Raw genomic sequence first — 27,128 nt, forward strand, 5'->3', positions numbered from 1 at the left:
AGTTGATGCTTTCTCAGCACGTCATGCCATATAGGCTAGGCTCACCACCAGCAACAAAGCTGTTAGCAGACAGTTTTGCAATGCAATTGCCATAAGGTGTCCTATTATTCTCTTCTGCTGCTTTTGTTTTATATTTATTTTATTAACATAACTAAACTTCCTGCTCTAACTTTGCAGAGCATTGCTACCTCAGCAGGGAAATCTGTGTTCTAAAGCATAGTAATTACAAATTACTTTTTTCCTCTACTGCATCTAGTCAAATAAACTGCATATATCATACATGGTTTCTCCTTTGAAATGAAAAATAACAAGAATATATACACACTGAATGAGAAGATAATACATTGGGTTTGAAATGCTGTTTCTCAGAAAGACTGTGTGCTGAACACACAAATAACAACTCACTGCACTGAGCATCTTTCCTACCTCCATGGGACTAATGAAGTCATTCATCCCACTGTTGTAGACATAGATCATGGCATCATAGAGATGATTTTCCCAGCATAGAAGAACTACCTGCACGGCAAACAAAGCACAATGTAGACATACAGCTGCTCTTAATTCATAGTTTTCTCATTCCCCAGTCTCTCAAATACAATCCCTGTCCTTACATTTGCATCATCCAACAGTATGATTTAAAGTAGAATGAGAATTTCCACTTGCAGAACTAGTCTCTGCAAGGACCCCAAATCCCCAAAGGCAGTATCCAGCTTATTGCTCACGCAGCAAACATGGAATCTAACTGCCTAGATTCAAACATTCACAACCTGCAATGAGATTAAGGAATAATAAGAAAAAAAAAGGCAGGTCTTAGCAAATCATTTTGTCAAGTTCCCAAGCATTTCCCTCCTTGGAATAGAAAGTCATTCCTGTGAGAATAAAAACTGACCAAGGAAAACAGGACTACCCAGCAGGAACACCTCCTTGGTCCACTAACATTGTCATGCAAGAGCAAGCACCTGAGCAGAGCAGGCTGGCTGGCACCAAACTGACAAACGCAACACCATTTTTTGGTGCCCCTGCAGCCTTTGATGTTAGGTAAGGTACTCAAAACAGGAAAGACTGATCATGAATATGAGAGTAATCCCAATGGACTAGTAGTTTCCAACACATTCCAACACGTTAACCTATGCCACGACACAAACTAGGGGAGCAAAACATGTTTATAGAGCATGCATGTTACAGGATGGACACAGCCATACTAAATAATTTCCACATTCACTGAATTTGATCCCAGGGACACAGGGCTAAGTTCTGTTATAAATTAGTGACCAAAAGGCATGAATGGTTTGGATTACATAAGTCTTGTCTGTTGAAAAGTGACACCTTGTTTTCCACATGCTATGCTGCACTTAAAAGCAACAAGAAGTTTGCATCAGCCACTAGGGGATGTTGTCATTTATTCAGAGAACTCAATATAGTATGCAGTACAACAGCTCACCTGCTGTATGTCTAAGCTGGTGACATCCATATGTACAATGCAGGCTTCCAAATTTTCCAACCTGTTCTTGTCTTGGAAGTGAAGCAGCAAGTCTTTCATCACTTGAGCTGTGATCCCCATCAGCTTATCACTTAAGATATATGGCTCCAAGCACTCCAGAAAGATGCCTTTAGCTACAGAATTCTCACTCATCTTATCATATATCTGGTTAAATAATAGATCCCTAGGAGGAAAGAAGTGTTTACTTACCAAATAATCTTATTAAAATCTCCTTACATATCTACTTTCTGAGGGCTCCAAATTAAACTCATTTTTCCCCGTATTTCTCAAACTCAGGAGCTGAATGCCCTGCTCAGCTCCTACACTGATGCAAGTTACAGGCAGCTACACAGAATAAATTGGCTATGTATGTTGCAGCAGAAACCCCCTGCTGTTAGAGGGTAAATGATGACAGGAACATCTATCAAGGCAGTTTCTTTCTTAAGGGGATGGTGTGGGGGAAACAGTTTGATGCAAACTTTTCTTCCTCAACACATCAGTGAAAATTTAAGACTCACTTTTCTTTGAGTAGTGAGTACCCTGACTTTAGTATCAGTTTTTAAGCATTCCTCTAAACTGTGAAGTGATATATGATGACAATGATGTGATATGATTCCTCTAAACCATGTGATATAATAGGAGACAGCACTCAGGACTGCATGGGTTGCTGGTCTGCCTTGGGAGACAGGCTTGCAAATTCAGACTTACGTGCGCTGGAGTAAAAGACAGTAATCAACTATGACAGGCACCACGTCCTGCAGAAGAAACAAAAAAGCTGTAGGGACTGGCAAAAAAATCCTGCCAAATAGCACATACCACAGAACACAATGAAGCCTTTCCAATACAGAGCAGAATTGATGAGTTATTTCAATCAGCTGGTAGCTGGCACAGTTACAGGTTTTCCCCTATGCTGGTTCAAGCTGGAGAAAACTTCTAGTCACACTTCTGCAGAGGACAGAGGGCATACAGGTTCTGCTCTGCCACCTAGCTGTAACGAAGTCCTGGTTTCATTAGTGCACACAACAGAGGTGAGAGTTCAGGTGAACTGCAGCAGTATTTTTCAAAAACAGACAAGTAATTTTTGCAGCAAAGTCTGATTAAAAAATGCAAAAGGTCTAGACAAGAGAGCCCTCCGGAGCACCATACCTGAAAATGTTGCTCCATAACCTGAATTTTTCCTTGGTCAGGACATTTCTTCAAAGTCCGATCAGCATAATGGAGAAGGATTTCAACCATCTGAATTACAATAAACAAGAAAATTCATTCAAATCCTAGACTAGAGGCCCTACTTGGTAGCACATTTAATAGACTGACTTGGGGGTTGGCAGCACTGTAAACTCTGTTGTCCCATTTTGGGTATGAACTACCATGGGCAGGATGGAGAAGAGGGAAGAGGCTGCCAAAAGACAATGGCATGACATTGCATAGAAGTGGCCCAGCAGGATGCTGAAGGCCTACACTAGCTTTAACTGACTGAGAAAGTGGGCAGCCAGTCTGAAAGCAAATTTTCAAGGCAGATGAACACATCCTGAAGCATGAGGCTCATCTGGGCCATGTTTTTACCTGAAGTTTAAGTGATAGTACCTTAAACAGCAAAACTTACCTGCAAATAAAATATACATGAAGAACAAAGTACAGCTGAAAAAATATTGCAGTAATTGTGTATTTTAAACATACCCTTCCCACAAAAAGGTTCCTGCAACAACTGAACAGGATCAGTTGAAGAGTTTATTCCATGTCCATGTATACATGGAGCAAAGTTTCCATCCTGAGAGTCAGCAAGTGATGTACTGATAGACACTTGCCAACCAAAGGTCAGGAAACTCTGGAGTTACCTACAAAAAAGGTTTCTCTCCACTGTGAGGGGACCAGATATCTCAAGACCTTGATGATAATGTCACATTTTGATTTGCTTATGCTGCAGATTTTACCCCACCTTTACCCAAAAGGTATTTCCAAGTTTCTTTTAAAATTCTGCTCACAATCTTAGCAAGAGAGGCACATGTACACATTCTAGAGTTAGTTGGATTAATTCTGGAGGACAGAAGCCATTCCTTCCAGGAACACAGTTAGTATCCCATCAGCATACATGAAAACCCAGTTAGGAAGAGGTCAGTGACTCACTCTGTCTGCAATGACTGCTTTCCGCTTGCTTGTGTCCCCAGACAAGCCTAGAAAGAATGAAAGGGGAAAAAAATTGAAGCTTTTCTCATCTAAGCTACCAGTGGAAATATAAAAATCCCACAGTTCAGATGCTAACACCACTACTGTTGAGATGCAGAGGTCAGGATACCTGAACACACAATTTTGTGTTCTACTTTTAGCCCACTCTTCTTCTGAAGAGCTTAGTCTCCCAATGTAAAGACTGTTCAAGCAAAGGAATGGCAAGAACAGATCGGAGTGCTGTTTAATATTGAGAGAGCAGAGGGCTGTCAAAGACTGTCTACATGAGGCTAATTGCTGGAGGATGCCTTGATGCAAAGAAGCTGAATTAAGTGCATTATAAGGGGGAAAAAAAATTCTGAAATGCCAACTCAAAAAGACAGTAATTCTTTGAATAGTGAAAAACTATCTGTGTAATTGCATTATATCCACCCATTAAAACAAGACAAATCTTCATATGCTAGCAATTTCACAGCAGGAGTTTCTTATCTCAAGAACTTGAGTCTCATCTGTCAAAACCATCAGAAGTTATTTGCTGAAAAGTCAATGCATCCAGTCCAAATCAGACTGTTCAAGTGGCAGTTTCTGGCATAATTAACATGTTTATCATAACAAGCTATGTGCTCACAAAGCATCCTCCTTCAGAGGAAACATGGTGCCGAAGCCCAGCAGTTCTTTCAGTCAGTTGTATAGTCAGAGGAGACCTGAATTAAAGTACCTGCTTGGCAAAGCTGACAGAACATCACACTGAAAATTACCTACAGGTCATGCATGACCTTCAGGAATATTTTAACAGGCTAGATATTCAACACATGGATCCACCTCCTTCACAGCAAAGTGACAACAGATAGGAGTCACAACACATACCAAGTCAGATTTTCATTTGAAAACAGCAGACTGCTAAAGGGACTACGACTCTGAAAAAATCAAACCAATCCACATAAAGGTGTTGTTTCTGCCAAACCCAAAGCAGGACATCCTACTGTCTTTTCTTCAATTCATTACTCTTCCTTTTTTTTTTCCTGAAAAAGTGACTTCTGTACATGCATAGGTTTAAAACCTTCCCTAGTGGTTTCAAATAAAAAAAAAAAAAAGCCAAACCCAAACTTACCTACTACAGCCTTTGCTTTACCTTCATAAAAAGACCAAGCTAGAGCCAGGGCATCTGTGAGACGCTCTTGTTTCAGAAGGTGGTCAACTCTCTAAAATAACAAGTAATACTGGACCTTAGTATTGCAGAAAAGATGATCCCCTCCCATTTAAGATCAGCATTTCCCAGTAGTGGGTCATGATCCCTGACAGCAAGGGGACAGGAAACCTCAGAAGCTCTCAACACATTGCAGTAAAGGACAGTATCTCAAAAAAAATTCTCTCATATGTACATTTGCTGCTGGACAGTTAAAAAAGACCAAGAAATGTCAGGCCCCAGTACGTCAAGTCACTGTAGGCTACATTTTAGGTCAGATGCTTGATAAATGGAGACCCACAGCATTGGCGAGTGTCTGCAATCACAAAGAATAAAAATTTTCTACTCCCCATCCTTGCTTCATTGCTTAGAGCACAACAAAAAACTGCCATGTTTTCATCATATGGGTGTAGTGATCCTACCCTTTTTCTCCTGAGCTCACAGTCAACAATGATTGAAATAGATCACAAATATTTTCTGCTTTAAAGGATTATTAGCACAAAAGGTCAAGCACCACTGGTCTTGGTATGTTAGGTCAAAATGTTAAAGTACTGTTTGAGATAGCAGAGATTCTGAGTCTCAGACGACCTTTCTGTACTGCAGCAAGAACTCTCAGCTTCACACCCTAATCCCCCACATACTCAACTACAACTCTTGAGTAAGTCCCCTACAATAAAGAGGCCTGCAGCACAACAGAAACCATACAGTAATTTAGGAGGTTGGCTCAGAGCATGTAAGTTGTGAATTGAATTCTGAATTCTAGGAAAACCAGTACATGAAATCATGGGTCAAAGCAAGAATTTTCATTAACAATTTACTAAACCAAAGTCAGTAGTGAATGGCTGGAGGGAAGACTAGCAGAGGAAAGTGATCTTGGTAACTAAAACCAGCAACTGTATACAAGTTCAACAGAGCTGAACCGTTCATATTTTATTAAAGGTCCTGAAACAGTGTCACATGGAGGAGCTTATAATCATGGATGAGTACAAAAGCTGTAAAGCAGGTAAGAGGAAAAAAGGTGAAGTTCACTGCTTAAAGGAGAAATGCAACACTGGAAAAAAAACTACTATTGGAGTTCTTCAGAATCAGCCTTGAAGCCCCTTTCTACATAATGATTCAGTCAACTAACTTGGCATAAGCTGAATCTAATAATGAAGTTTGCTGACAACCAACTGTAAACATGTGACGTGAGAGAGCAAACCAGAAAGACAGACACAATAGGATTGCCCGTAAAGCTGGGTAACAAGAAATATGATGCAATCAATCCAATGGTACAAACAACTTAGAGCAGAAATCAGGGTTTGGCTATGGGATACTGGTGAATCTCCAGAGTGCTACAAGCCACTGACATCATGGAGCCAAAGGAACAGCAAAATGAGACCCAAGGATGCATGAGGAATGACATACCTAGTAGAGACGGTGAAGAACAGGTGACACTGTGCATGGCACTTGTAAGACCCTACCCAGAGTAATGTGCCAAAGTGTTTACCTATGTTCAAGAAACTGAGCAAAGGAGGTGCAAAGAACACTGACTATGAAAAAAGAAAGGAATGGGAAGGTAATCTTAGAAGAGGATGATTAAGGAGCTTTGCTTAGCCTTGTAAAACAAAGTCTGAGAGAGAACATGCATACACTGACTAAACATACTGCAAAGTGATGATCCAGAAAGGAAAAACTGCTGTTTAACTCAAGTGAAAATAACAACACAGGAACAAATAGACATAGATAGATCACTAGGAACTTTAGTGTGGAAATTGATAGGGTTTCAGCTGTCAGAGAAATGATGTTCCAAAAAAATCTTCTACCAACAGAAACAAGGATCTAGAATCCAATGAACTTTCTAGGTAGTCTTTGATGGATTTTATGATGTAGCTCCTGCAGTAGCTCAAGACAAAATACAGTAAACCAGATTTCCTTCCACTCCTGTATGCTTATCTGGCAGATAGAAGGCTAGCGCTTACACAGTCCCCCAAACTCACACATTGCACTAACTCTACCTTGTTAACAGAAGCTGAAACATGGCAAGGCATTATGTCTTGCTTGGGAGAACAAGGTCTCCATTCAGCCTACAAGTTTATGCAAGTGGGAGTCCCATAGCATCCCACCACAGAAAGCAGTGTACCTACAGTGCTGGCTGTGCACAGCAATCAGGGATCCTGAACACAGTGCTCAGAACATGCTTCACAAATGCTCTCCCCATCCTCTCAAGCTATAGTTAAGCAATTTGAACCTACTAAGCTGTACAGTTTTCCACTCAACGTACCTCTCTCCAGCTTCTCAATGTCATGACATGAACAGACTAGAAAATGAAAAAAAAAAAAAATTATTTAGTTACAGTTGCTCATGTAGTCTGTGGTATCCCACAGACCCACCAAAGCATGCTCATACAGGTGAAGCTAAGTGAAGCAACACTCAAGCTTGGCATGGCAGGAATAAATTGGATGTTTATATTAAACAGAAAAAATTCTTTACATGGCCTTACAACCCATCTGCTCCAAGATACCATACCTCACTTCTTCCCCTACTTCCACATGCCATCCTATAGGCCACCCCTCTTTGCCTTTTCACAGAAAGGCACTGCAGGACAGGAAAAGTGAATAACATATTCCTTTTATCATTCCATACAATAGAGTCTAGTATTCCCTGCTGTCTTATTTTCTTCTGTTTACTCACTAGCACATTTAAGACAGAGAAATTGAAGCTTACCACAGAGATGTCAGTAAAGTAATGCTAAGTCTACCCTGAAGCAACATGAACCAGGATACTGTGAAACTATGACAATGTCTTACTTAGCCTATACCTCGGCCAAGACCAAATTATTGCACAATTCTTTAATCCCACCACATAACTGCACAAAGAACCCATCCCTGATTCACATCTCAATATAATAAAAAATTGCCCTTCTCCAGAAGATGAGCTACCATCAACAGTGAATGCCCCATATTTTTATTAGAAGCTCCCCACATTTACCTTAGTTCCAAGGTAAAAGATCTGGCCACCACAGCTGCTGATGGACTGATAACAAGCTTTCTCTCCAACCAATGCCTACAGGGAAAAAAGATTACATGTAAGTAAAACTGCTTTTTGTTTTTGTAAAATTTCCTAAGAAACATAAATACATTTGAACTTTAGAAACACTTTGTAATTCAGAAATCAAAATGAGGATTGGGATAGAACAACACAGATTGCTGGGTAGTAGTAAGTAAAAAAGCTCTACTGCCACTCCTTCCTGGTTGTGGATGCAGCTTAAAAGGCTACTGAGCTCTGGCTGCCCAGAAAACATGGTGAAGTCCTAAGGACCCACAAGCAGTGCTCTGTTTCTATCCTCAGATGCAAAAAAAGTTATGGGGACTCTTTCCTTGCCATCTGCTTCTTCACAAACCTTCCTCAAGAGCAAATGTGTAGGAGACACAGAAAGAATACTGTTGAAGTGAGAGTTGCTACAACAGAAGTTTGAATACCAGTAACTAGTGTTTAAAAGGCTGTATATGGCACATCTACAATGTGAGAAATGGAGTATCACATCAAAATTAAAAGATTTTACCACAATGCATGGGCAGTGCTTGCTTCCCGCTCCACTGCACAGTTACACAGGCTAGAGCTATTTGTCCTGTACTTTTCTCAGTCTGGTCAGATAGGGAAGCTTCCTGGTTCTCTTCCTATTGCTGAAAAGTGTGTCCATTCCAGGGATTGCTGTAACAACACTTCAACCTCCTGAACACAGGACCTAAGGCTGAAGTGGCAGATATTCCCTGTATCTTTCTTTAGATGCTGCAGTAGAAGATTGGGGTCTGACAGTCTTCATCCACAAACCCAGGCATCTCTGAAACCAGAATATCTCTTATGGGGGTAGCAACCTCATCTAAGATTTGCCTTCCAGAATGTCTGCAGAACTAACACAGGAAAAGGTATATTTCTGATCCTGAGCCATGGGAAATAAAAAAAACCCAAATTTTCCCATGAGAAGTTGTCCATGACTCAATTGCTCTGGAGTAGGTTGTCTTGTAACTCCTATTGAAACGCAGGGAAAGAGACTTCCTTGTTAATATCCTTAGTATTTCAAAATGGCATTACAGACTTCAGATCTCATCTGCCACTTAGAGTCCGTGAATTAAGTAGGGGTATTCTCTAGACTCATAATAGCATTTTAAAACACAGCACTTATTTGGGCCCACCAGTTTTTCAATCCACATGTCTCTGGCTTTGATGGTAATCACCAGAAGCCCTCCCAGGACACTGCAGAACTTCTGGATTTGAGTGAAAGGCTCTGAATAATGACATATCCTAGCAAAGAGAACTCATATACAACCTTACTGCCAATCTCTTGCTATGTTCTGTGAGATTGTGCCTGGTAATTCTAGATCATGTGGCAGGCAATACATAACCTAACTTAGACTAAACTCCACCTTCTGACTCTTTCTTCCTCAGTATGCATCTGCAGCAGAAAGAATGACAGCAATGCTCGTGTGAAGTAGATAAAGCAGTGAAAGCCAGATAAGCAGCAGCTATGTAGATCTAAAGGCTGCACAGACTCTTCATAGATCTGGCCATCCAGACTGAGCACCAAGGAACAGAGTACTTCTTCCAAATGTAACCATGACAGAGAATTCTTTTTTATGAAATCCTGCCGTCTTGCATTGAAGGAACTTCTCCTTGGGCTTCTGGAGCTGAGTCATGACCATATGATAGGCTTGAAATTGCAGATCCAAACTACAGAGCCTTCTGCTTGTTGTTTGGGCCAGCAAGACTCACAGTGCTACAGCAGAAATTAATAGGAACCATATCATCCAGCTATGGAATTTCAGAACTCCTGGGCTTTCTCTGGTGAAGCATTGGGAGGCTTGAATACAAGGATGGAAGGCCCTTTCTTAGACAAACTGTTTCCAAAACAGAGAAACTAATTTTCTACTGAAAGCCATAACTTATCCCAAAACCATGGCTTTAAAAAACCTTCCACAATGCTATGGCAATACAAATACTACATCAAAGTGAGTCTGCTGCAGAAGGCACAGGTAGGTTACAAGAGCTATCAGGAGCCACTGAAATTAACACCTACTTCAGGAATAAAACATGTTCAGACACCACATGGGTCCAGGGTCCAAAAAAAACCCCAAAAACCAAACCCCAACAAGCATGAAAGTCAACATGAAAGACAGACAAATAAACAAAAGAGGAAAAAGTAGAAGATACAAAGTTTGAAGTGCTGCAACTTCCACTAGTATGGATGGGTTTGGTTTTTTACATCAAACAAAAAAGAAGCATAATACCTACAAGCATAGGTACTATGTTTCATCCTCTCTACCCCTGCGTGACAATCTATGAAATGACGGCAGTGAATACATGTACTGCACAGGCACTGCTACGGCAGAGTATTTGTGGCATACAAAGTAGAAAAGCCTATAGGAATCTCTTGAAGAATAAAGCACATCAGCTTTTTTTCCTATGCAGAGTATTCCAAAGTTTGGTAACTTCAGAGCAGCTCCTAAAAACATCAGTGCACAACAGGAAACATGAACTGTTTGTTAATTGGCCACATCAACACCATGTATGATTTCCAAGATGCTTCAAAAAGGCTTTTTTCTCCAGGTTTCCACTTAGGGCATATCTGAAACAGTTAGGTAACACAAGCAGGTCATTTGTGTCTACCAGGGCTTCGCTGACATTGCCTCCCGTAGCCAGTGATTTGAAGTGGCTGCTGTTGTAGACAAGCTGAACTTCTGGTATCTCTATGGTCTCCAGCTCCTCCTGTGTCTGACGATCTATAACATGCAGCTTCTCTACACTGTCCAGAAGCACTGCTGTCCGTGAGTTTATCCACTGAAAAAGTACCAAATCACAGATTTTAGCAAGGCATACACAACTAGAAGCCAACTAAGCAGGCTCTGGCCATATCCCTGAGTATTAATACTGGAAGTTCTAGGATGGCTAGCAGCTTTGTTACTATACACAGTCACTTCACAACAGCACCCATGCATAATTCTGAAGGTAAAGACAGGGAGGCTCCTTCTGGAGTATCAGATTTACAACTAAGAAAAATGACAAGGGATCTTCTTCAGAGAAACCACCTGTAGACAAATGGCAATCCACCAGAGTTCTTGTCCTCTTGGTGCACTCTTTATGCTCTAGCACACTTTCTATCCAACGGTCTCAAAACCAAGACTACTATAACACCAGTTCTCAAATCCCTTAGGAGGTAAATATGGCATCAGGAGGCATTAAAACAGAAATAGTACATTTAAGTTTAACTCAAAGCCTGTCATTCATATTCTGTGGCTTCTGCTTTTATCCTCAAAAACCTGCAAATAAAAAGGCTTTTTTTTTGCTGCTTTTACAACTTAAGTTTTTTTTTTAAACAGCCAAGCATATTTGTTAACAGACTTCAAATTCCAGCTGATGTGGATGTCCATCTTGGTATTTTAGTCTTTCATGTTTCACTCGCTGTATTCTGTAAATGTGTTTGAGTTGAACAATTTTTTTTGTTGAAAGCATCAAACAATTACGGTGCTTTAGCAAGCACTCATATATGGAAACACTAGAATTTTACTGAGCCAATTAACACATAATTTTGAATTCTTTTTAGTGACAACATAGAATAGAAATCTTTCTTGCCAGATTCTCTCTGGCTCTTGAAAATATTTCCTCAACAAGGCTACCCCCCCTTCCCAAAAAGGACAGTATTATTGCCTTCATGCTACTAATTTTCTATCCTTTAGCTACTACTTGCTATTCCATTTGTGCTGGTTTTCCAGTAAGTCCCAAGTTTAAGGACATTTTCATTTAGTTAGCCCCAGATAAACACAGCCACTTCTTATGCTACATTTGTAAAGCCAATAATATAGAACTAAGGGCTACTGAGATACATTTACAAGAAAACCAGTGCAAAAAAAATTAACCATTCTGTAGTATTGAGACTTACAGTAAAGTTGATGAGGTCATAGTGTAGATGAAGCTGCCTCTGCTTAGTGACATGTATTGCACCAGTATCATCTCTCTTTACCTGAAAAAGAAATTGGACAATGCTGACTCAAACTCAAAGACTTTCTTCAGCTCAACCTCCCTGTTCCCAGAGCGCATCACACCAACTCCAAGAGTCTGGAGCTCCCCTCAGTCAAGCACGTTGAGCATGCAGTAGCAGCACACACACTTCTCAAATGGAGTGTAATGTCTCACTTTCAAAAGCACTCATGTAAGTGAGGAAACAGAAGGCTCTGAGCAGGGGACAGTAAAAAAATATAGCCTCTGATGGATCAATTTTAAATCATTTATTTATACTACAAGAGTTGTATGTCAAACAAGCCAGCACTACACATGTTCAAGGGATTGCTCCCCCTGCCCCACCTCATTATATCAAGCAATTCAGTTTCTAAAAGAGGTGCAAGCCTCCAGCATTTGTACAGAGAGCACCAAAGGACTGATTCTCCTTCACTGACTATCAAGGGGCTCAGCCCCACTGGAAAACTGAATTGAAGGGAGATGTTGCATGACAACTCCCAGTCAAGGGTTCTCTCTCATCCTATGCAGGAACTACTGTACTTTCTTCTCGTAAGAATCAGAACTACAGAATGCTAATGTGAAACTGGCTTTAATTGATCATCATTTAAAAAAGCATTCTGCAAAAATAAGTTTTTTTACATTTTGACAATTTGAAGTACAGCAATAGGGACCTGAATTCAGGTAATGGCTGCTGTTTAGTAACCTATAAGCAGAGCAGCACCACTGGCCATAGCTGAGCTGGGTATCTGTGCAGAGGGTCCTGCTATTGCATGCACAGACATCTAGAGCAAGACCGGCTTAAACATACATCCTTTTCTTTCTCCTTAAGTTTACTGAGAAAGAAGGTAGAGGAGAAAGAGGATTCAATCCAGACAACACAATGACTGGGTGCTTGAGTAAAGCTTAAGGTTCAAGATGAGAGCAGAGCTGGGAAACAAAATTAGCACTCCAGAGCCAAAATGCCAGATTTTCTGAAGCCTAGGTACTGTTCTCATACTGAAATCAGACACGAAGTCATTTTCAAACAACCGTATCTGCAGGTGTCACTTCTGCAGATCTAAACAGGAGGAGCAGAATGCCTGAAAGTCACATGCCAACAGGAACTGAAAGCTGTTGTCTCTCAGTGGTTTATACAAATTTTTTCCTGACTCATCTTTTAAAGCAAAAAAAAAAAATTCTATCTCAAATTCATGCAATCTCCCTGAAAACAAACCACATTCTTCTACCTCCAGTAGAAATGAGATAAGCTGCAAATCAACACTTCTGGAATGCATAAAGCGCACGCCTCCAGATTCTCAGGGAAGGGCACCACTGCTTGCTGAAGAGCAATGACCAACAGGTGTGTTTTCCCAAGGTGGCTGCAAGATGCAGACATGCCTAGCATGCACAGATATCATACTTTCACTGAGACAGAGGCTCAGTCAACTGAATATGTAAGACATGACTACCTGAAAAGCAGCATAAAACATCCAAGGCTTACCAGAAGAAAATGAACGACATCTCCTCGACAAAATGCAAGCATGGGGTTCACAGAGTTCTGTACAGCCACAAAGTGCCATGCCAGAAGAGGGACACTAGAAGGGTCCATCTGTTAGACAAAAAGCACAGCCAGTATTTAAGGTACACAAGCCAGAACCTCATTTCCAGGACACATGCTGTTCATCAGCTGCTACTCTCTGACTTTGCCATGTACACACACAGGCTGTAAAGCAATTTCCTGGTCTGCTGGCAGCTGAGCAGTAGCTTGTGCTCTTTGGTCCAGGCACATGGTTTAGGTGCAACGTATGTCTCTTGGCAAAGTGGGCGGCCAGTCAGAACAAAATCTGCTAGCTGCTTAATGTAGATCCAATCTCACATGGATTGATGGACTAAGACAAACTGCAGCTTGCTAGCAGCCTTGTCTCAATTCTCCCAATCTAGCATATCCCACATCTTCCCCCAGCTGCTTTTCCAAGAGGAATTATACTAGTGACTAGTGAAAGTGAATAATCAAGCGCTTAGAAGACTGTTTAGTGCTCCAATTCCACTTTGTTTCCATCCCTGCAATTAAGGGTTCTATTTTATGGTTCTTATGTGAAGCAACAGCCCCAGTCCAAGGTGACTGTAGCCATAATCAGGTCAACATCCCATCTGTGGGTGCATCCAGACTGGAGAAGGGAGGACAAGAAGCTGAGGGCACCTCAGCTCCTGTGTTCCTCCCTTCCTACTTTGTGGAGAAATTCAGCATCTTCATATAGGTACAGCTGAAAGCAGCCTTTTCACCTTCTCTCTGCCCACAATCTGCACACACAAGACCAACAGATTATCACTGCAATTCCACAGTGCAGCGTTTACTGTGTGCTGACAAAGTAGCGATACCAAACACCTGGTCCTAATCTCATCCCCTTCACTCTAGGAACTGTTTGTAGCCATAATTCAAAAAGTAACTGGCTTCATTACTCACACGACCGTAGGGAAATGTCATCCACACTTTCAGAGATGGCTTCAGGCCAATAACCAGTATCTTCAAGAAAAAAAGTGCAATAAAATATGTGAGTATATACCAGAAAACTTCTACTTTTTGATTTCTCACACAAAGCCTTCTGCAAGCAGCAAGTTACCTTTGTTAGGGAGGCCATGGCCAACAGCGAATATTGGGTGATAGGATGGTCTCTCAGCTCAAGTTTTGCATGTAATGGTTCAATACAGCAAACTTCCCCCTTTGAGCCACTGAAGAGACATCGAGATTCACACGTCCTCACTCCCATAACCCTCCTGCAAAGAAGAGAAATCAGCTTGATGGCCAGCTATCAAGAAGAGATCAGCCCAACAATCTAATGAAATCTCAGGAGTGATCCTTCATAAATACTGTTTTTAAAGAGTCCTTTACACAGCTTCAGGGAACGCTTTTAGTATGTCACTGAAAGCAGTCCCATACAGCTGCTCAGATGCAGACAAGAATGCCTTAAGATCTTATTTAACAGCAAAGTTTTGGCAATTCCTGGACACGATCAGAGTCCCTAGACTGTCAACTCTTCCTCCTTGTCCCTCGCCCTCTTGAAGAGGCCAAGAAGAAAATGAGCAATCACTGCAAGGGAACTCTCACTAATGAAACAAGGAAAACCAAGAGGCAGCACTTTTATAACAACTACCAAGAGCCCACAAGGAATGCCAAGATTCTGGGCAATACACTGATACCTTAATAACTTAGGCTGTGCTTTGACTATGACACCACCAGATATCATCTTGCTTCAGCTGTGAAATTATACTGCAGCCCTAAATTACACCTTCAACATTCAGACAGTAGCTTTTTTGGTTCAAATAGGGTTTCTTTGCTTAGGTTTTAGAAACTATAATCGAGCATTAGTTTTCTTGTACTTTCTATGGGTACTTAGAGTTATTGTCTTACTTAAATGACAGTTCAAATACGGAGCCTCCGCTGTCATTGCAAATTGCAAGCGTTGGGTCATCTGTAAACTGAGCAGATAATTAGATTAAAAGTGGGACTGAGAAATAAACTACAAAAAAATGGATAGAAAAATGTATGCTACAGCATTGTTAACAGCACACCAAAGTACAAGCATTGTACCTACCAGAAAGATACCTTTAACATATGGAGTGGAGACAATTACTGGCTTTTTTAAGATGTGTAAGAAAAGCGAAATTCTGTGTTTCATCTTCACCCCTCCAGTAAGGCCTATTACTAGATTTTGTTACAAAGTCCCATTACTTTCTATTGCAGCTCAGAACTACAGCATACCAAAACCCATGTTACCACTAGAACAGCTCACAACCTCAAGCCCCTGAGTTGGTGCCAGAGCTGGTGAATGGGCTGCAGTCACAAACAGACCAAAATCAGAAACATCCAGAACTACTAATGATACCAAATAATCAAGATAAGGAAAAGGGTCACAGCCACAGCTGAGACACCCTTCTGGAGGACTCTGCAATCCAGCATCTAGGAGCACAAGCACCTGGGCTGTATAGCCATGTCTGAGTAATCTTCAATGCTGGTACTGCCATCAGGTCATCAGCTGGAGAAGGGGCCCACTAGGAGCAGAGTACCTGGCACAGGGAAATATCCATCTTAATGCACAGGGCAAAGATGGCAGAGGTAGAAGCGTGGAAGATGCAGTGGTAAAGGGGCACCTTCGTGCCCACAAAACATTTCTGGTTAGCCAGGTGAGACCAACCAGTACATGAGAACCTGTCCTTGAGCAGCATGACCCACCAGATCCACTACACTAGTTCCATGTGTGACACTGTATGGGTCTAGGATGTCTCAGCAAGGTCCAGGAAAGAAGAAGAGAGTGATGAGTTTGGGTGACGCACAAAGGTCACTGCTCTGACCAGGCTGACAAGAAGCATTATGCTCTGGTAGGAGAGGTCTACATAAAGCTGTGCACTAAATAAGATATGAGTTCCTGTGTGTGATGACAACACTATGTTGAACAAGAAACCATAGATAATTTCTTTCTCAACACAAACATTCCCAACAAGTTATTTGAAAAACTGCTGACAGAAGCTACTTTCTACACTTCAGACTCTTTTAAGTTTAAAGTTAGCAAGTCACATATCCAGTTCCCACCACTGCAAGTCTTAGAAAAATGTATTCTAGCAATTAATTCTTCATAGATTTTGGCATCAGAGAGAGAAGTTATAACAGACAACAACTGTTGTTTGTTATAGTACAACTCACAGCCAATACTACTATTTCAGCTCTCAAAATACTCAGTTTCTTTTTAAAATAGCATTTCTGCTCATTTTTCTCACCTCTAGATACTATTGCCACATAGGTCCTAGGCAGCTGCTCTCATCTGTGAATCTAAAAGTACTACACAAGGAAAGTCAACACATCTGACTGAACAAAAGTATTTTTTAACGGGAAAAAAAAAAAAAGTAGTATACAAGGAGTACATAGAGTGTTTGTTACCTTGATATGCAAAATGGCTGTTCCTGGTGGGTGGGCATCTGTTATTGATCGTAGCAGCTTCCCACTGGCCAGATCCCACATTGTGATCTGCAAGCAGACTATTCTCAGTACACATGCCAAAGGGTTCTCTCCACCACCTTGCACGTTAGTATATCAATAAATTTCTATATTCCCAATATCATCCTGGGTTAGTAGGGTCTTCATATCAAAGAAAAGTGATCTGAAACCTGTTTCCACCCTTTGTTTTACAAGCAGTTTACTTATCTGCTTACACTCTCACTGACAAAATTAGTGTTATCTTCACAACTGAATCATGTCCTTTTGGCAAGCTCTCACCACCTGCCCGAACTTACTCACCTCACAGCTATCTGCCTGATAACACAATTAAAGAATGTAAGATAACTTTGCTACTACACACTGTTCAAAGTGGTAAAGTGGTTCATTGCATTTGTCTCAGAATCAGTGAACAGTTGAATAATCTGTGCTAATACCCGTTAGCAAAACTCAAGCATCTCCACAGCTACCACGAACCTTGTCACTCCCCTCCTGCGTTTGCTTGGCGTGACAGGTCAGATGGGAGTATACAGCTTGGCTTGCACTTGGATATTAAATTCAAGCAATTTTTCAACTAAGAAGCAGGAAGTCCCAAAGTATTTACTGCGTAAATGAGGAATATTTAGCCCAGAAAAGCTGAGATTACGATTTGAATCAAACTTTTTATTGGAAATATTATTTTACATGGTTCCATATATCATCTATCAAAGCTTTGTAGACCGATGTTTCAGAATTGCTGCTCCAAAATATTTTATCTGAGTATCATTTAAAACCATCCACTGCTCTGCATGGATCAAATCTGCATTTCCACATGGTCTGGAGCAGTCTGTCATTTAGCCCTGTCACAGGCACTAGAATGTGTTTTATCTAGAATGAAGGTGAAAGCCAAAGCAGCAAAGGGAAATGAAACTAAAAAGCAAAACAAAGCAGCCTTCATTGTATTCCATGGACCTCTAAATTTTACCAAGTTAACTTCTATCCATTTTGGTTTAGTTTTAGTCTTACAACTTCAGGAATTGCTTTCTCTCTTTTGGTTCAGAGAAGGGCATAAAACTGCAACATCAGACTCAAACCCTTTTTCCCCTGCATTCAAAAGCTATGCTGCTTCTGTCATACCACAGAAGTAAGGTGTTAGTAAAAATGAACTTTGGGGCTAGATACGAGTTTCAGGACTTTCCACTCATCACCACAGTAAAAACTAGCTTTAATTACAAAGCATAGAACTCACAAAGTGACCTAGAAGGACTAAGCTGGTTGTCCTGGTGCACCATTGCACATTTCAGTTTATCAGGAGCAGGACTTAAGTCACAACGAGCCATGATTAATTGAATCCTTCACTATATTCTGCATTATCCATTTCCTTCACAGAAACCTACCCCAAACAATCTGAGTTAGCTCACTTCATGCAGGAATTGGCTGGCCAAAAAAGCTCAGGGCAGATTAAGCTATACATGCTGGTTCTCAGCACAAAACCAACTAATAAACAGCTACGTATTGAGTGTGCTTGGCTTGGAGCTATTTTCACCTCTGGATAGTCTCTCAGTAACAGTCTGCAGAAGAACAGAGCACTGGACCATCTCATCCTATGGGAATTACCTGTCCTTTTGCAAAGCCACACAGGAGTCTCGAACAGTCATTGTTGATACTGAGAGCAGAGACAGCCCCATACTGGGCCCCAACAGCAGTGCTGCCCAGACACAGCCGAAGTGCCTGGTTTTGATCTAGAGCAGAACAATTAGTAAGAAATTAAAAAGAAAGAGCAATGATTAAAACTAACATCATGCAATTATTTACATATACAATTCACCTGGGGTACATAAATGATTCACAGTCTTACCATTACATTCTTAAAAAAGAGTTTAAAAGACGAGAGCACGTGTTAGTACAGACATAGTGGGACACTGTCTTGCAGGGAAATACAAAGATTATTTTTAAAAATACAAAACAGGCACAGGGAATATGGAAATGCAAAGGTATTACAAACTGATGAAGAAACTACTAGAAAAATCAAAGCAATATCTAGCTTTCCTTTTGCTATTCTGCAATGATGCTTAAGTTGTAGCAAGGAAGATGACAGAAAATTAATTCTATCTTCTGAGCCTTATACTTCTGTATGCTGATTTGAACAGCAACAACTCCCCACACGGGCTTTTGGTAAGTGTAATTTTACATAACTTTTATTCTTTGGTTTTGTTGATAAAGGCCAGAAGCTGGAGGGAAAATGAACTTACGTCCCCAAACTGTACAGTTAAAATGCTCAATGAGTTCTTGTGCACATAGCTCTTTCTTTGTAAGGAAATAGTAATGATCACCACACTGCAACAGAACTTCCTGAGACACAGGCTACTGCAAAGGAGGTGCTAATGCCTGCACAGCCTCCTAGGGGACTGGACTGCTGCATGGCCATGCCCTGTGTGCCCCCCTGCAGATAACAAAACTCAGGCACCTCCTTTTGTGGTAAGGTCTTCTATGCTTCCACCACGAAAGACTAAAAATTGCTTTATAAGATGTTGCACTTCAGGCATTATGAATTAAAACCCTCTGCCTGTCTTTGCTGCATTGCTCTTAAAAGCTAAGAAAACAAGTGTTCTGGATCTGCTTTTTCCATGTCTCTCCGTTTTTGTCCTGCTTTTGAGTGGGGGAGGAAGATAAGATGCTTTGTGAGGACTGTTGGAATGAAGACTAGAGATTTGAAATACATCAGAAGTGCCACAACAACACTGCGTGCAGGATTTCACTTTGAGCAAGGAAAGGAAAGGACAGGACCCAGGGGAACAGACAGCAGCAGAGCACCAGAAACTCCCAGAACTGCCCAAGGCATGGGACACATTTCTCCAAGTTGCAGCACTGCTAGCAATGTGCTAGATGTGAAACAAAGCATGGTTGTATCTCTTATTTCTTCCCCAATACAAAGTGGTGTATTCATCAATCTGCACAGACAGATTGATGGCTGAGCACACATATGGTGGGAGTCACCTTTCAGATTCTACCAGTATTAAGAGGCATTAGTGGAAGGACTGAAAAATAAACAATAGCAAGAAGAGTACCTGAACTCACAGACTAATCTAAAGCACTGTACACAGTGAGGAGAAAGGCTAGGGCCAAGTTCAAATACTTTTTCCACTCTATTTCTTGTTTTCCTGCATCTACCTTGATAAACTCATCTGTGTAGTGGCCCAAAAGAAAGTAAAAAGTTCCTGTTCCTGCAAAGTATAGAAAGCAGTGGCAGAGAGGTAGGGATAGAGAGGGTGTTACAAACTCCACTTGTTCTGCACACCAAGTGAGACAGGGCCTGAGACAGAAAGGCCATACTCTCTCTTGCAAATGCACAAGGAAGGCTCAGGTATTATAGAAAACTGGCAGTTTTGATCTAAAACATGATGACAGTAGTGGTCAAGAGAACACTATATGTTATGGGTGCTCAGAGACATCAGGATTCTTGTGAATGTTGAAGAACTCCACTCCTGAAATTTGGGGAGGGAGAAGAGAAAGGTGCCTTTGGTTGACCATATCAATGAAAATTATCATCTCTTCATCAGGTGACAAGCAGCCCAGGCAGTTCTGGAAAGGCTACCTGTTCTTCATGTACTTCTGCTCTGCTGTGCCTGCCAGTGCAACACCTGATGCTGCATGAAGAAGGAAGCATCTCTGCTTTCTTCCTCTGCAATCTGGCTTGTGCCAAACACAGAACAAGGTAGTTGCATTTTCAAATGAGAACTGACATTTGCTTGTTTACACTTAAAAACGTTTAATAAAGATACTGCTTCTACTGTAAGAGATATGCAGTTGAAGTACAGGTAGATGAAGATTATTTTTCACATTTAAATAATCAGAAACTGTGTAAAACACTAGTTTTCATTAGCTTTCCAAATGAATGTGACATTGTTCAAGATAAAATCCTTTGAAAGCCAAGGAGAATGTGAGGGTTCAAACTGGCAGAACCTACATGTACAGAAGCAGCTCTGAAAGCTACCATGTAAATAGATACCTAAATTTTATAAGCCTTAACACTCATGTTTAGTTAAACAAAGGATGTATACAATTCAAGTGATTACACTCTGAATGGCTGCCATCACTCAATACATAAGAGGAACATGGAACCAAAACTACTTCAGTATTACTATAGCAAAAAAATTAGAAAAAGCAACATGCAACTCATGGCATCTGTCACTCAAGCACAAGCAGAGCCTTTCTGAAGGTCAGTCTGAAGCCACGGAGCCACAGCAAACCACAGTACCTTCCGCTCCAGGGGCCAGGCAGGGTGTTTCAGCCACCACCTCTCTATTACCAAGCCCAAGGCAGTGGAAACACTTCAAAACTAAGGCCATTGCTCTGCACACAACTCTCCTTATTAGGATAAGAAGAAAGCAGAAGCTGTGTGATGGAAATGAAAATCTTCCTTTGCCATGCTACTAGAAAACACCTTGACATCACTGTGACAAGAAGGTACATGGCATAGATCAAAACAGGTCAAAGAAAAAGAAGAAAAATCATGGAAGATTTCCATGGAAGCTCAGAGAACACAGAGCTACAGTTGGAAAACAAGTTCCCCAAAAGGTATTATCCAAATTGCTGTCTTGGTGTCTTTCAAGTCCCACAGAAATAATTCCTGTTCCAGAGGTCTGGAAATACAGTTCATTTACCAAAAGAGCATCAGCCAACCATAAAAATATGTTTAAAAAATAAGGTGAATACTACAGCTCTTGCTATTAAAGGTGAATTGCATTCTGTTCTTTCCACTTCAGCTTAAACTTGTCAGTAAGTCAATCAATACACTGGTTCCTGTAAGGCATGAAAATGGAGAATCTTTCACAGCTTTCTCTGAAAAAGGCAGCAGCTTCAGAATCACTACTACTTTCAATCCAGCTTTACCTCTTTATAGGTATACCCACATGAACTTTCAAGTCCATTTTCTTCTTCCCTCACCCATAATGTCAATTAAAAATAAACAAGATCCCCACTCCACCCAAAAATTAAATGCTTTGTATGAAGTTATTCCTTCCTAAGAAGGAAGTGCTCATTGTTTGCCAGAGATGCATTTTTAGAGTTGAGAAAGCTAACCCCAGAGAAACCCCTGCCAATATTTGTTCTTGTTTCCAGCCAGTCAAAAGATGACACACAAGGAGAAGCCATTAGATAAGATTTTTTTAAAAACTAACTACAAATAAGATGGACAAAATTGCTTCCAAAGCAAAGCAAGATGCCTGAATCAATGAGGTCCTATTAATTAACTGGTAGAGTAATAAAAATGGATAAAAGCAAAAGGTTATAAAAGCTGATCTGTGATTTACCAGACTAATATTAATCAGCTTTGAACTAAGGCACCTTTAGGATTAAGCATAAAAAGCTTTTTTCCAATGCTTGAAACAAACAAAGGTGGCTATCAATTGTAAAAAAAAAAAGTTTTTAATTTTGCAATTTACATAAAGCAATTCTTCATCTGAAAAATTTCTGGCAGTAGCTGTTTTTGTTGCTCTCAAAGTCTGAAGTCAAAACAAAGCGGCACTTTGATACAGCTCTACAAGCATAAAAATAAGTTTGTGAACATGAAATGTCACTTTCCAGAACAAAGAATAAGAATAGCACTCCAGAAGTTATTAGATCTCAGATCACCAGGTTTTCACCAAGATCTTTTCCTTAAGCCTTGATTCCCTGAGTTTGAAAGGCCTGCTTTATTTCCTGCAGAATTACTCAAATATTACAAATTTAATGAATAGGTCCTTTCCTCCCACCTTTATTAAGCACAATACCAGTAAATGCTCTCCCAGGAGGTATATCCCTCTTGGGCCTGAGGATCAGGAGGACAACACATGGTGAGCTAATGGGACAGGCTGCAGACACCATCTCCCCCAATAACACAACAGCTGTCCCCTAAACAAGGACATGCTGAACCCTCCTCCCCACCCCCTGCCCTCAGCTTAAACTAGTGAAATGATTACTCAGAGCAGGGGTTATGTCAGACCAACTGTGGCTTCCACATCAGAAACCCACTGCTCCCTCCTCAGCTGCGTAACCAGTGCACAAGCAGAGCTTTTAGAAGTTGCTGTCTGCTGGCATGGGTTTCACAGAGTCTCTGGCTTGTGGCTCTTTGCATTGAGTTCCTACTCCATAGTGTTCCCACTTAACAGCTCTCAGGCAGAAATAGATGGTGATCTCATGGAAGAGCATTTGCCCAGCCCCAAAATAATGCCTTTACAAACAGCTATGGACCTGCTGCCCTGAAACATTATAAACAGCACATCATATACGCCTCTGCTGCTCTTGCCTGGAGAATCTGGAAGTGTGCAATACAATAACCAATTCTCCAACTGACCAGCAGTTACTATCCACTGACTGTGGATAGTAACTGCTGGTTACTGTACTGCTGGCATCTTAAATTCTGGCACAGACAACATGCAAACTGGGCAAGACAGGAGTTGTTCATGCAGGGTATGTGCACAGAGCAGTGTTACTGTACCTTTTCCTTTTCAGTCCACACAGAAAAGGCCAAAAGAGGAAAGAAAAAGCCAAAAATCAATATAAAAGAAAGGAGTGAGGTAACAAACAGCATATATATGATAATTTTCAAAGATAGAGAGAACCTTCAGATTTTGCTGATAGTTTCCTTTTGTTAACATTTCCCCTTTTGATTTATTCAAGTAACTGACAGGATGCTGTAACAGCCAGTGTTTTGAAACCAAGCAGTTTAAAAAGCATATGGAATCACTGAAGAGAAATTAGTTTATAAATTTGGACTTCACTGTATTGAAGAAAAGAAAAAAAAGAAAAAAAAAGAAATCTGAGAGGAAATAAAACTGGAAGTTCCCAGTGACATAAGTGGTAAAACTATTTTCAACAGTTACCACCAGCCAGCCAATCACCTCCCTATTTAACTTCAAAAAACAACCAAGAACAACAGTCCCCAATATCTAGTTCTAATGCTGTCTTTAGATACTTACATTACCTGTTTTCTCAAGATATCATGCTACCCCCACAGCTCAACAAAGACTCAAGACACTAACCACAAGTTTTACAGCCAACAGAAAATAAATGATTCAACATTAATCAAAACATAGTTTAGCTACATAGAAATTTTCTGTCCGAAACATAAAGCCTCCATGAAAAATAACACATTTCAGCGAGTTCTGTTTAAAGGTTAGTTTTTGAGTAGTGTAAAAAACTCTTAGCTCTTCTAGAAAGATGGAGGAAAAAACCTCTAAAGATTATTTGTTTCTTGTTCCAGGCTTGCTGGGAGAGCACTTCTCCACTCCAGCTAGCAATCCTCAAGAAAAGTCATGGCACAGAGCATAATTGTTCATTTGCACAATGCTCACAACTCCAAACAATTTTCAGAAAGAATTTGGCAAAAGGATGGCCCTAATTTATATTATTAAAAAAAAAAAAAAAATCCCCCAAGTGAGCACAGCACTAGAAACAAGCTAAGGGTCATAATCCTAAAACACAAAAAACTGTCATTATCCAAATGTGGTAACAAAGCATCAAACAGAAGATAAACCACCTGAAAGATAGGTAAAAAAATGAAACACCAAACTTCTCAGTAACATCAGATCATGTAACAAACGGCAAATACCAGAAATTGCAGATTGAGAGGTTTAAATGGGTTGTTAGGAATATTTTTCCCCTGCAAGATTATGTGGCCCTGAAGAAGGTTACCAGAGGAGCGTCTGCATGCACGTTTGCCTGTTGGGCAGTATTTTCCATCCGTAAGTGTTTTTCAAAACTTGGCTAGACAAAGCCAGGTCTGCCCCGACCCAGTTATTGCCAACAGTCCTGCACCAAACAGGGGGTGACTACAGGCCTCCAGACATCCCTTCCTACCAACGCTTCTGCAACACTTATAGGATGTCAGACAGTTGGCATCTAATCCAACTCTAATCTATGAGAAAAATAGTTTTCCAGAGATTTGATGTGCAATCTGAGAACCGTCCTGTGATAGTTTTTCAAGACCCAACAGAAGCATTCAAAAAAGCAGAATGAAAGTTATTCAAGTCTTCCTCAAAAAGGACAAAGCAGACAAGAGGTACAGGCAGACTTATGAGACAAACGAAATAGCTAAATTCAAATATATGAAAGAAAAGATAAAGAGTCAAAAAAATTGCTGTTGACACAAAACTCTTCGGACAAGTTTGAACATCAGCAACATTCAACCAGAAAATGGACCTACATTTTTGCAGGCAAAAAAAGGTGATGTTTCCATTGTACAGTATAAACCATGCATGCAACTCACAAAACTTCAGGGAGTAAATCTCATCCTAACCAACACATCTAGGAGAAAAATGTTTTCATAAAAAAAGTACAGAAATTGATCGGCCTACAGACATAAACTGCTGGTTTAAATTACACAATAAAACCAAGCCAGAACACTAACCCTCCTTCTTTATGCACAAGAAGGCCTTATACAGCCATACTCTGTGAGGATTTCTCTCTCTGCAGATAGATCTGAGAGCTCTGGGGTCAACACCCAAGTTTTAGTTACAGAACTGAAAGAATTTAGCAGAGAACAGAAGTGTCGAGAAAGCGTTTGTGCCCATATCTGAAACAAAGTTCCTCATCACCTTTAAATTACAGCATAGACTCACAGAGTAACTTCGGTTGCAAGACCTCCCTGGCTGTGGAGGTCTCTGTCCCAGTCCTGCTGCTCCAAGCAAAGTCAACAAAATCAACTTGCTCAGGGCCTTGCTGAGTTTTGAATATCCCCAGGGAAGGAGATTTCACAACCTCTCTCAACCCTTATCTAATGCTTCAGCACCCTTACAGTGAAAAATTTAATCAGACCTTCCCATGTTGCAACTTGGGTCCACTGCCTCTTACCTAACACCATAGACCTTTGAGAAGGGTCTGAGTCTCTCCTCTGTACCTTTCCATTAGGCAGCAGAAGATAGGAACATGATGTCCCCTTAGCCACCTTCTCTCAATGCAGAAGAAACCCAATTCTCTCAGCTTCTCCTCATGTATCATGTGCTTCAGCCCTCTAATCATTTTGGTGACCCCCCTCCACTGGGCTCACTGTGGTACATCGACATCTATCTTGTACTGAGCAGCCCAAAACTGGACACAGTACTTCAGATGTGATCTCACAAGTGCAGAATAGAGGGGAGTAATAATCAGAGTAAAAATGTGTTCCATAGTAGCGATATTGGAGATCTCCACATGCTAGACAAATTTTAGAAAAAACAAAGATCTACTACTACTAAAAACTCAGTCAGATCATGTGTTGACTGTATAGCAGGTAAATTATTTATATTCAGATTAAGCACATCCTCTAATTGTTTCAATACTGGATTAAGCAAATGGCATCAAATAGTTTAATGTCTAAATACCCAGGAAGGTGAGTCTTACACTGCCACAGTCTTTCCCATCCTTCTTTTGTACCCTGTTCCTGTAACTTTTGGTCTCTTGAATAATTTCAGCCAATTTTGAGAAAAAAGTAAAGAAGATAATGAAAATTCTAAAGTTGTTAAGAATTTGATGTTTCATAGACAAAAGGTGCAAAAACTCGACGTGTACGGGAGCAATTCAAGAGCTGTTCTCACCCAGCTGGTAAGCTGGACAAACAGAGGCACAAGCTCAGAAACTTTTTTAAGTTAAGTTTGGTGATAAGAGGAAGGAAAGAATAACAGAATGAAGGTACACAGACACGACTGGTACAGAGGAAGGTCAGGGAAGGAGAAACCTATGATGCAAGCCTGCAGATAGCCATGGGTCAGAATTTCCACTTCCTAAGGAATACACTTTAATTTCCCCAATGCTTGCAGCTATTATGTCATAGGGGAGAAGATGATTAATAGTGTATGAGGTGGTGGTTGTATACTGGTTCTGATTTCTTCCACATGAAAACAGAGTAATTTAAACATAGAAAAGGCTCTTTAGACAATTGCCACAGAGCTAGATTTCTCAATATCAGTGTGCCAATCCCCAACAAAGCAAAAGAAATATGTGAATAAGGACAACTAAAATATTACTTGTGCTTTATTTCTTTACTGAAAGAAAATCACATTTAGTACAAACAGAACATATTAGAAGAAATCCACCCTGCAGTTCTAATCCAGGCTGGGTTTTTTTGCTTTTGTGTGCTTAGTTGTTTTTTTTCTTTAGGATCATTAAAATGCAAAAAACTCAAAACTTTATTTTTAACTTACCAAATATCAGTGCTAACCCATGGGAAGTCCCCACTGCTATCAGATTTGATGCTGCCTGAAATAGTCATGCAGAAAGATTGAAAGTAGAAGAAATGTCAGTCACAAATCCACCACTTAAACTCTCACTACACTCATGCAACTAACAAGCTCAACTAACAATCCCTGGTGATGACATGAAAAAGTGCAGAGCATGGCACTTGA

The 27,128-nt window shown here is 40.6% G+C and overlaps 1 protein-coding gene across 7 annotated transcripts in view; it reads right to left on the reverse strand.

Annotated features, from left to right (window-relative positions):
- VPS8 (VPS8 subunit of CORVET complex) overlaps window positions 1-27,128 on the reverse strand; it is an 84,510-nt gene that overhangs the window by 51,134 nt on the left and 6,248 nt on the right. For 5 of the 7 annotated variants that reach the window (XR_007506285.1, XM_049802311.1, XM_049802308.1 and 2 more), the window contains exons 6-22: window positions 26,928-26,982; window positions 18,385-18,509; window positions 16,735-16,821; window positions 15,211-15,278; window positions 14,423-14,576; window positions 14,266-14,325; window positions 13,303-13,410; window positions 11,746-11,826; window positions 10,476-10,646; window positions 7,800-7,874; window positions 7,093-7,128; window positions 4,755-4,845; window positions 3,605-3,651; window positions 2,627-2,716; window positions 2,189-2,235; window positions 1,442-1,664; window positions 427-516 (exon numbers count right to left, since the gene is read on the reverse strand). Coding sequence is in view for 6 of the 7 variants with exons in the window: in XM_049802311.1 (XP_049658268.1) it covers window positions 427-516; window positions 1,442-1,664; window positions 2,189-2,235; window positions 2,627-2,716; window positions 3,605-3,651; window positions 4,755-4,845; window positions 7,093-7,128; window positions 7,800-7,874; window positions 10,476-10,646; window positions 11,746-11,826; window positions 13,303-13,410; window positions 14,266-14,325; window positions 14,423-14,576; window positions 15,211-15,278; window positions 16,735-16,821; window positions 18,385-18,509; window positions 26,928-26,982 (1,608 nt within the window). In the remaining variant the exon portion in view is untranslated. Of the gene's footprint in view, window positions 1-426; window positions 517-1,441; window positions 1,665-2,188; window positions 2,236-2,626; window positions 2,717-3,604; window positions 3,652-4,754; window positions 4,846-7,092; window positions 7,129-7,799; window positions 7,875-10,475; window positions 10,647-11,745; window positions 11,827-13,302; window positions 13,411-14,265; window positions 14,326-14,422; window positions 14,577-15,210; window positions 15,279-16,734; window positions 16,822-18,384; window positions 18,510-26,927; window positions 26,983-27,128 lie in introns of those variants that run through there. The other 2 variants (XM_049802309.1, XM_049802313.1) reach the window with 2 other exon arrangements.

This window comes from Accipiter gentilis, chromosome 6, assembly GCF_929443795.1.
Source record: "Accipiter gentilis chromosome 6, bAccGen1.1, whole genome shotgun sequence".
NCBI classification, from domain to species: Eukaryota; Metazoa; Chordata; class Aves; order Accipitriformes; family Accipitridae; genus Astur; species Astur gentilis.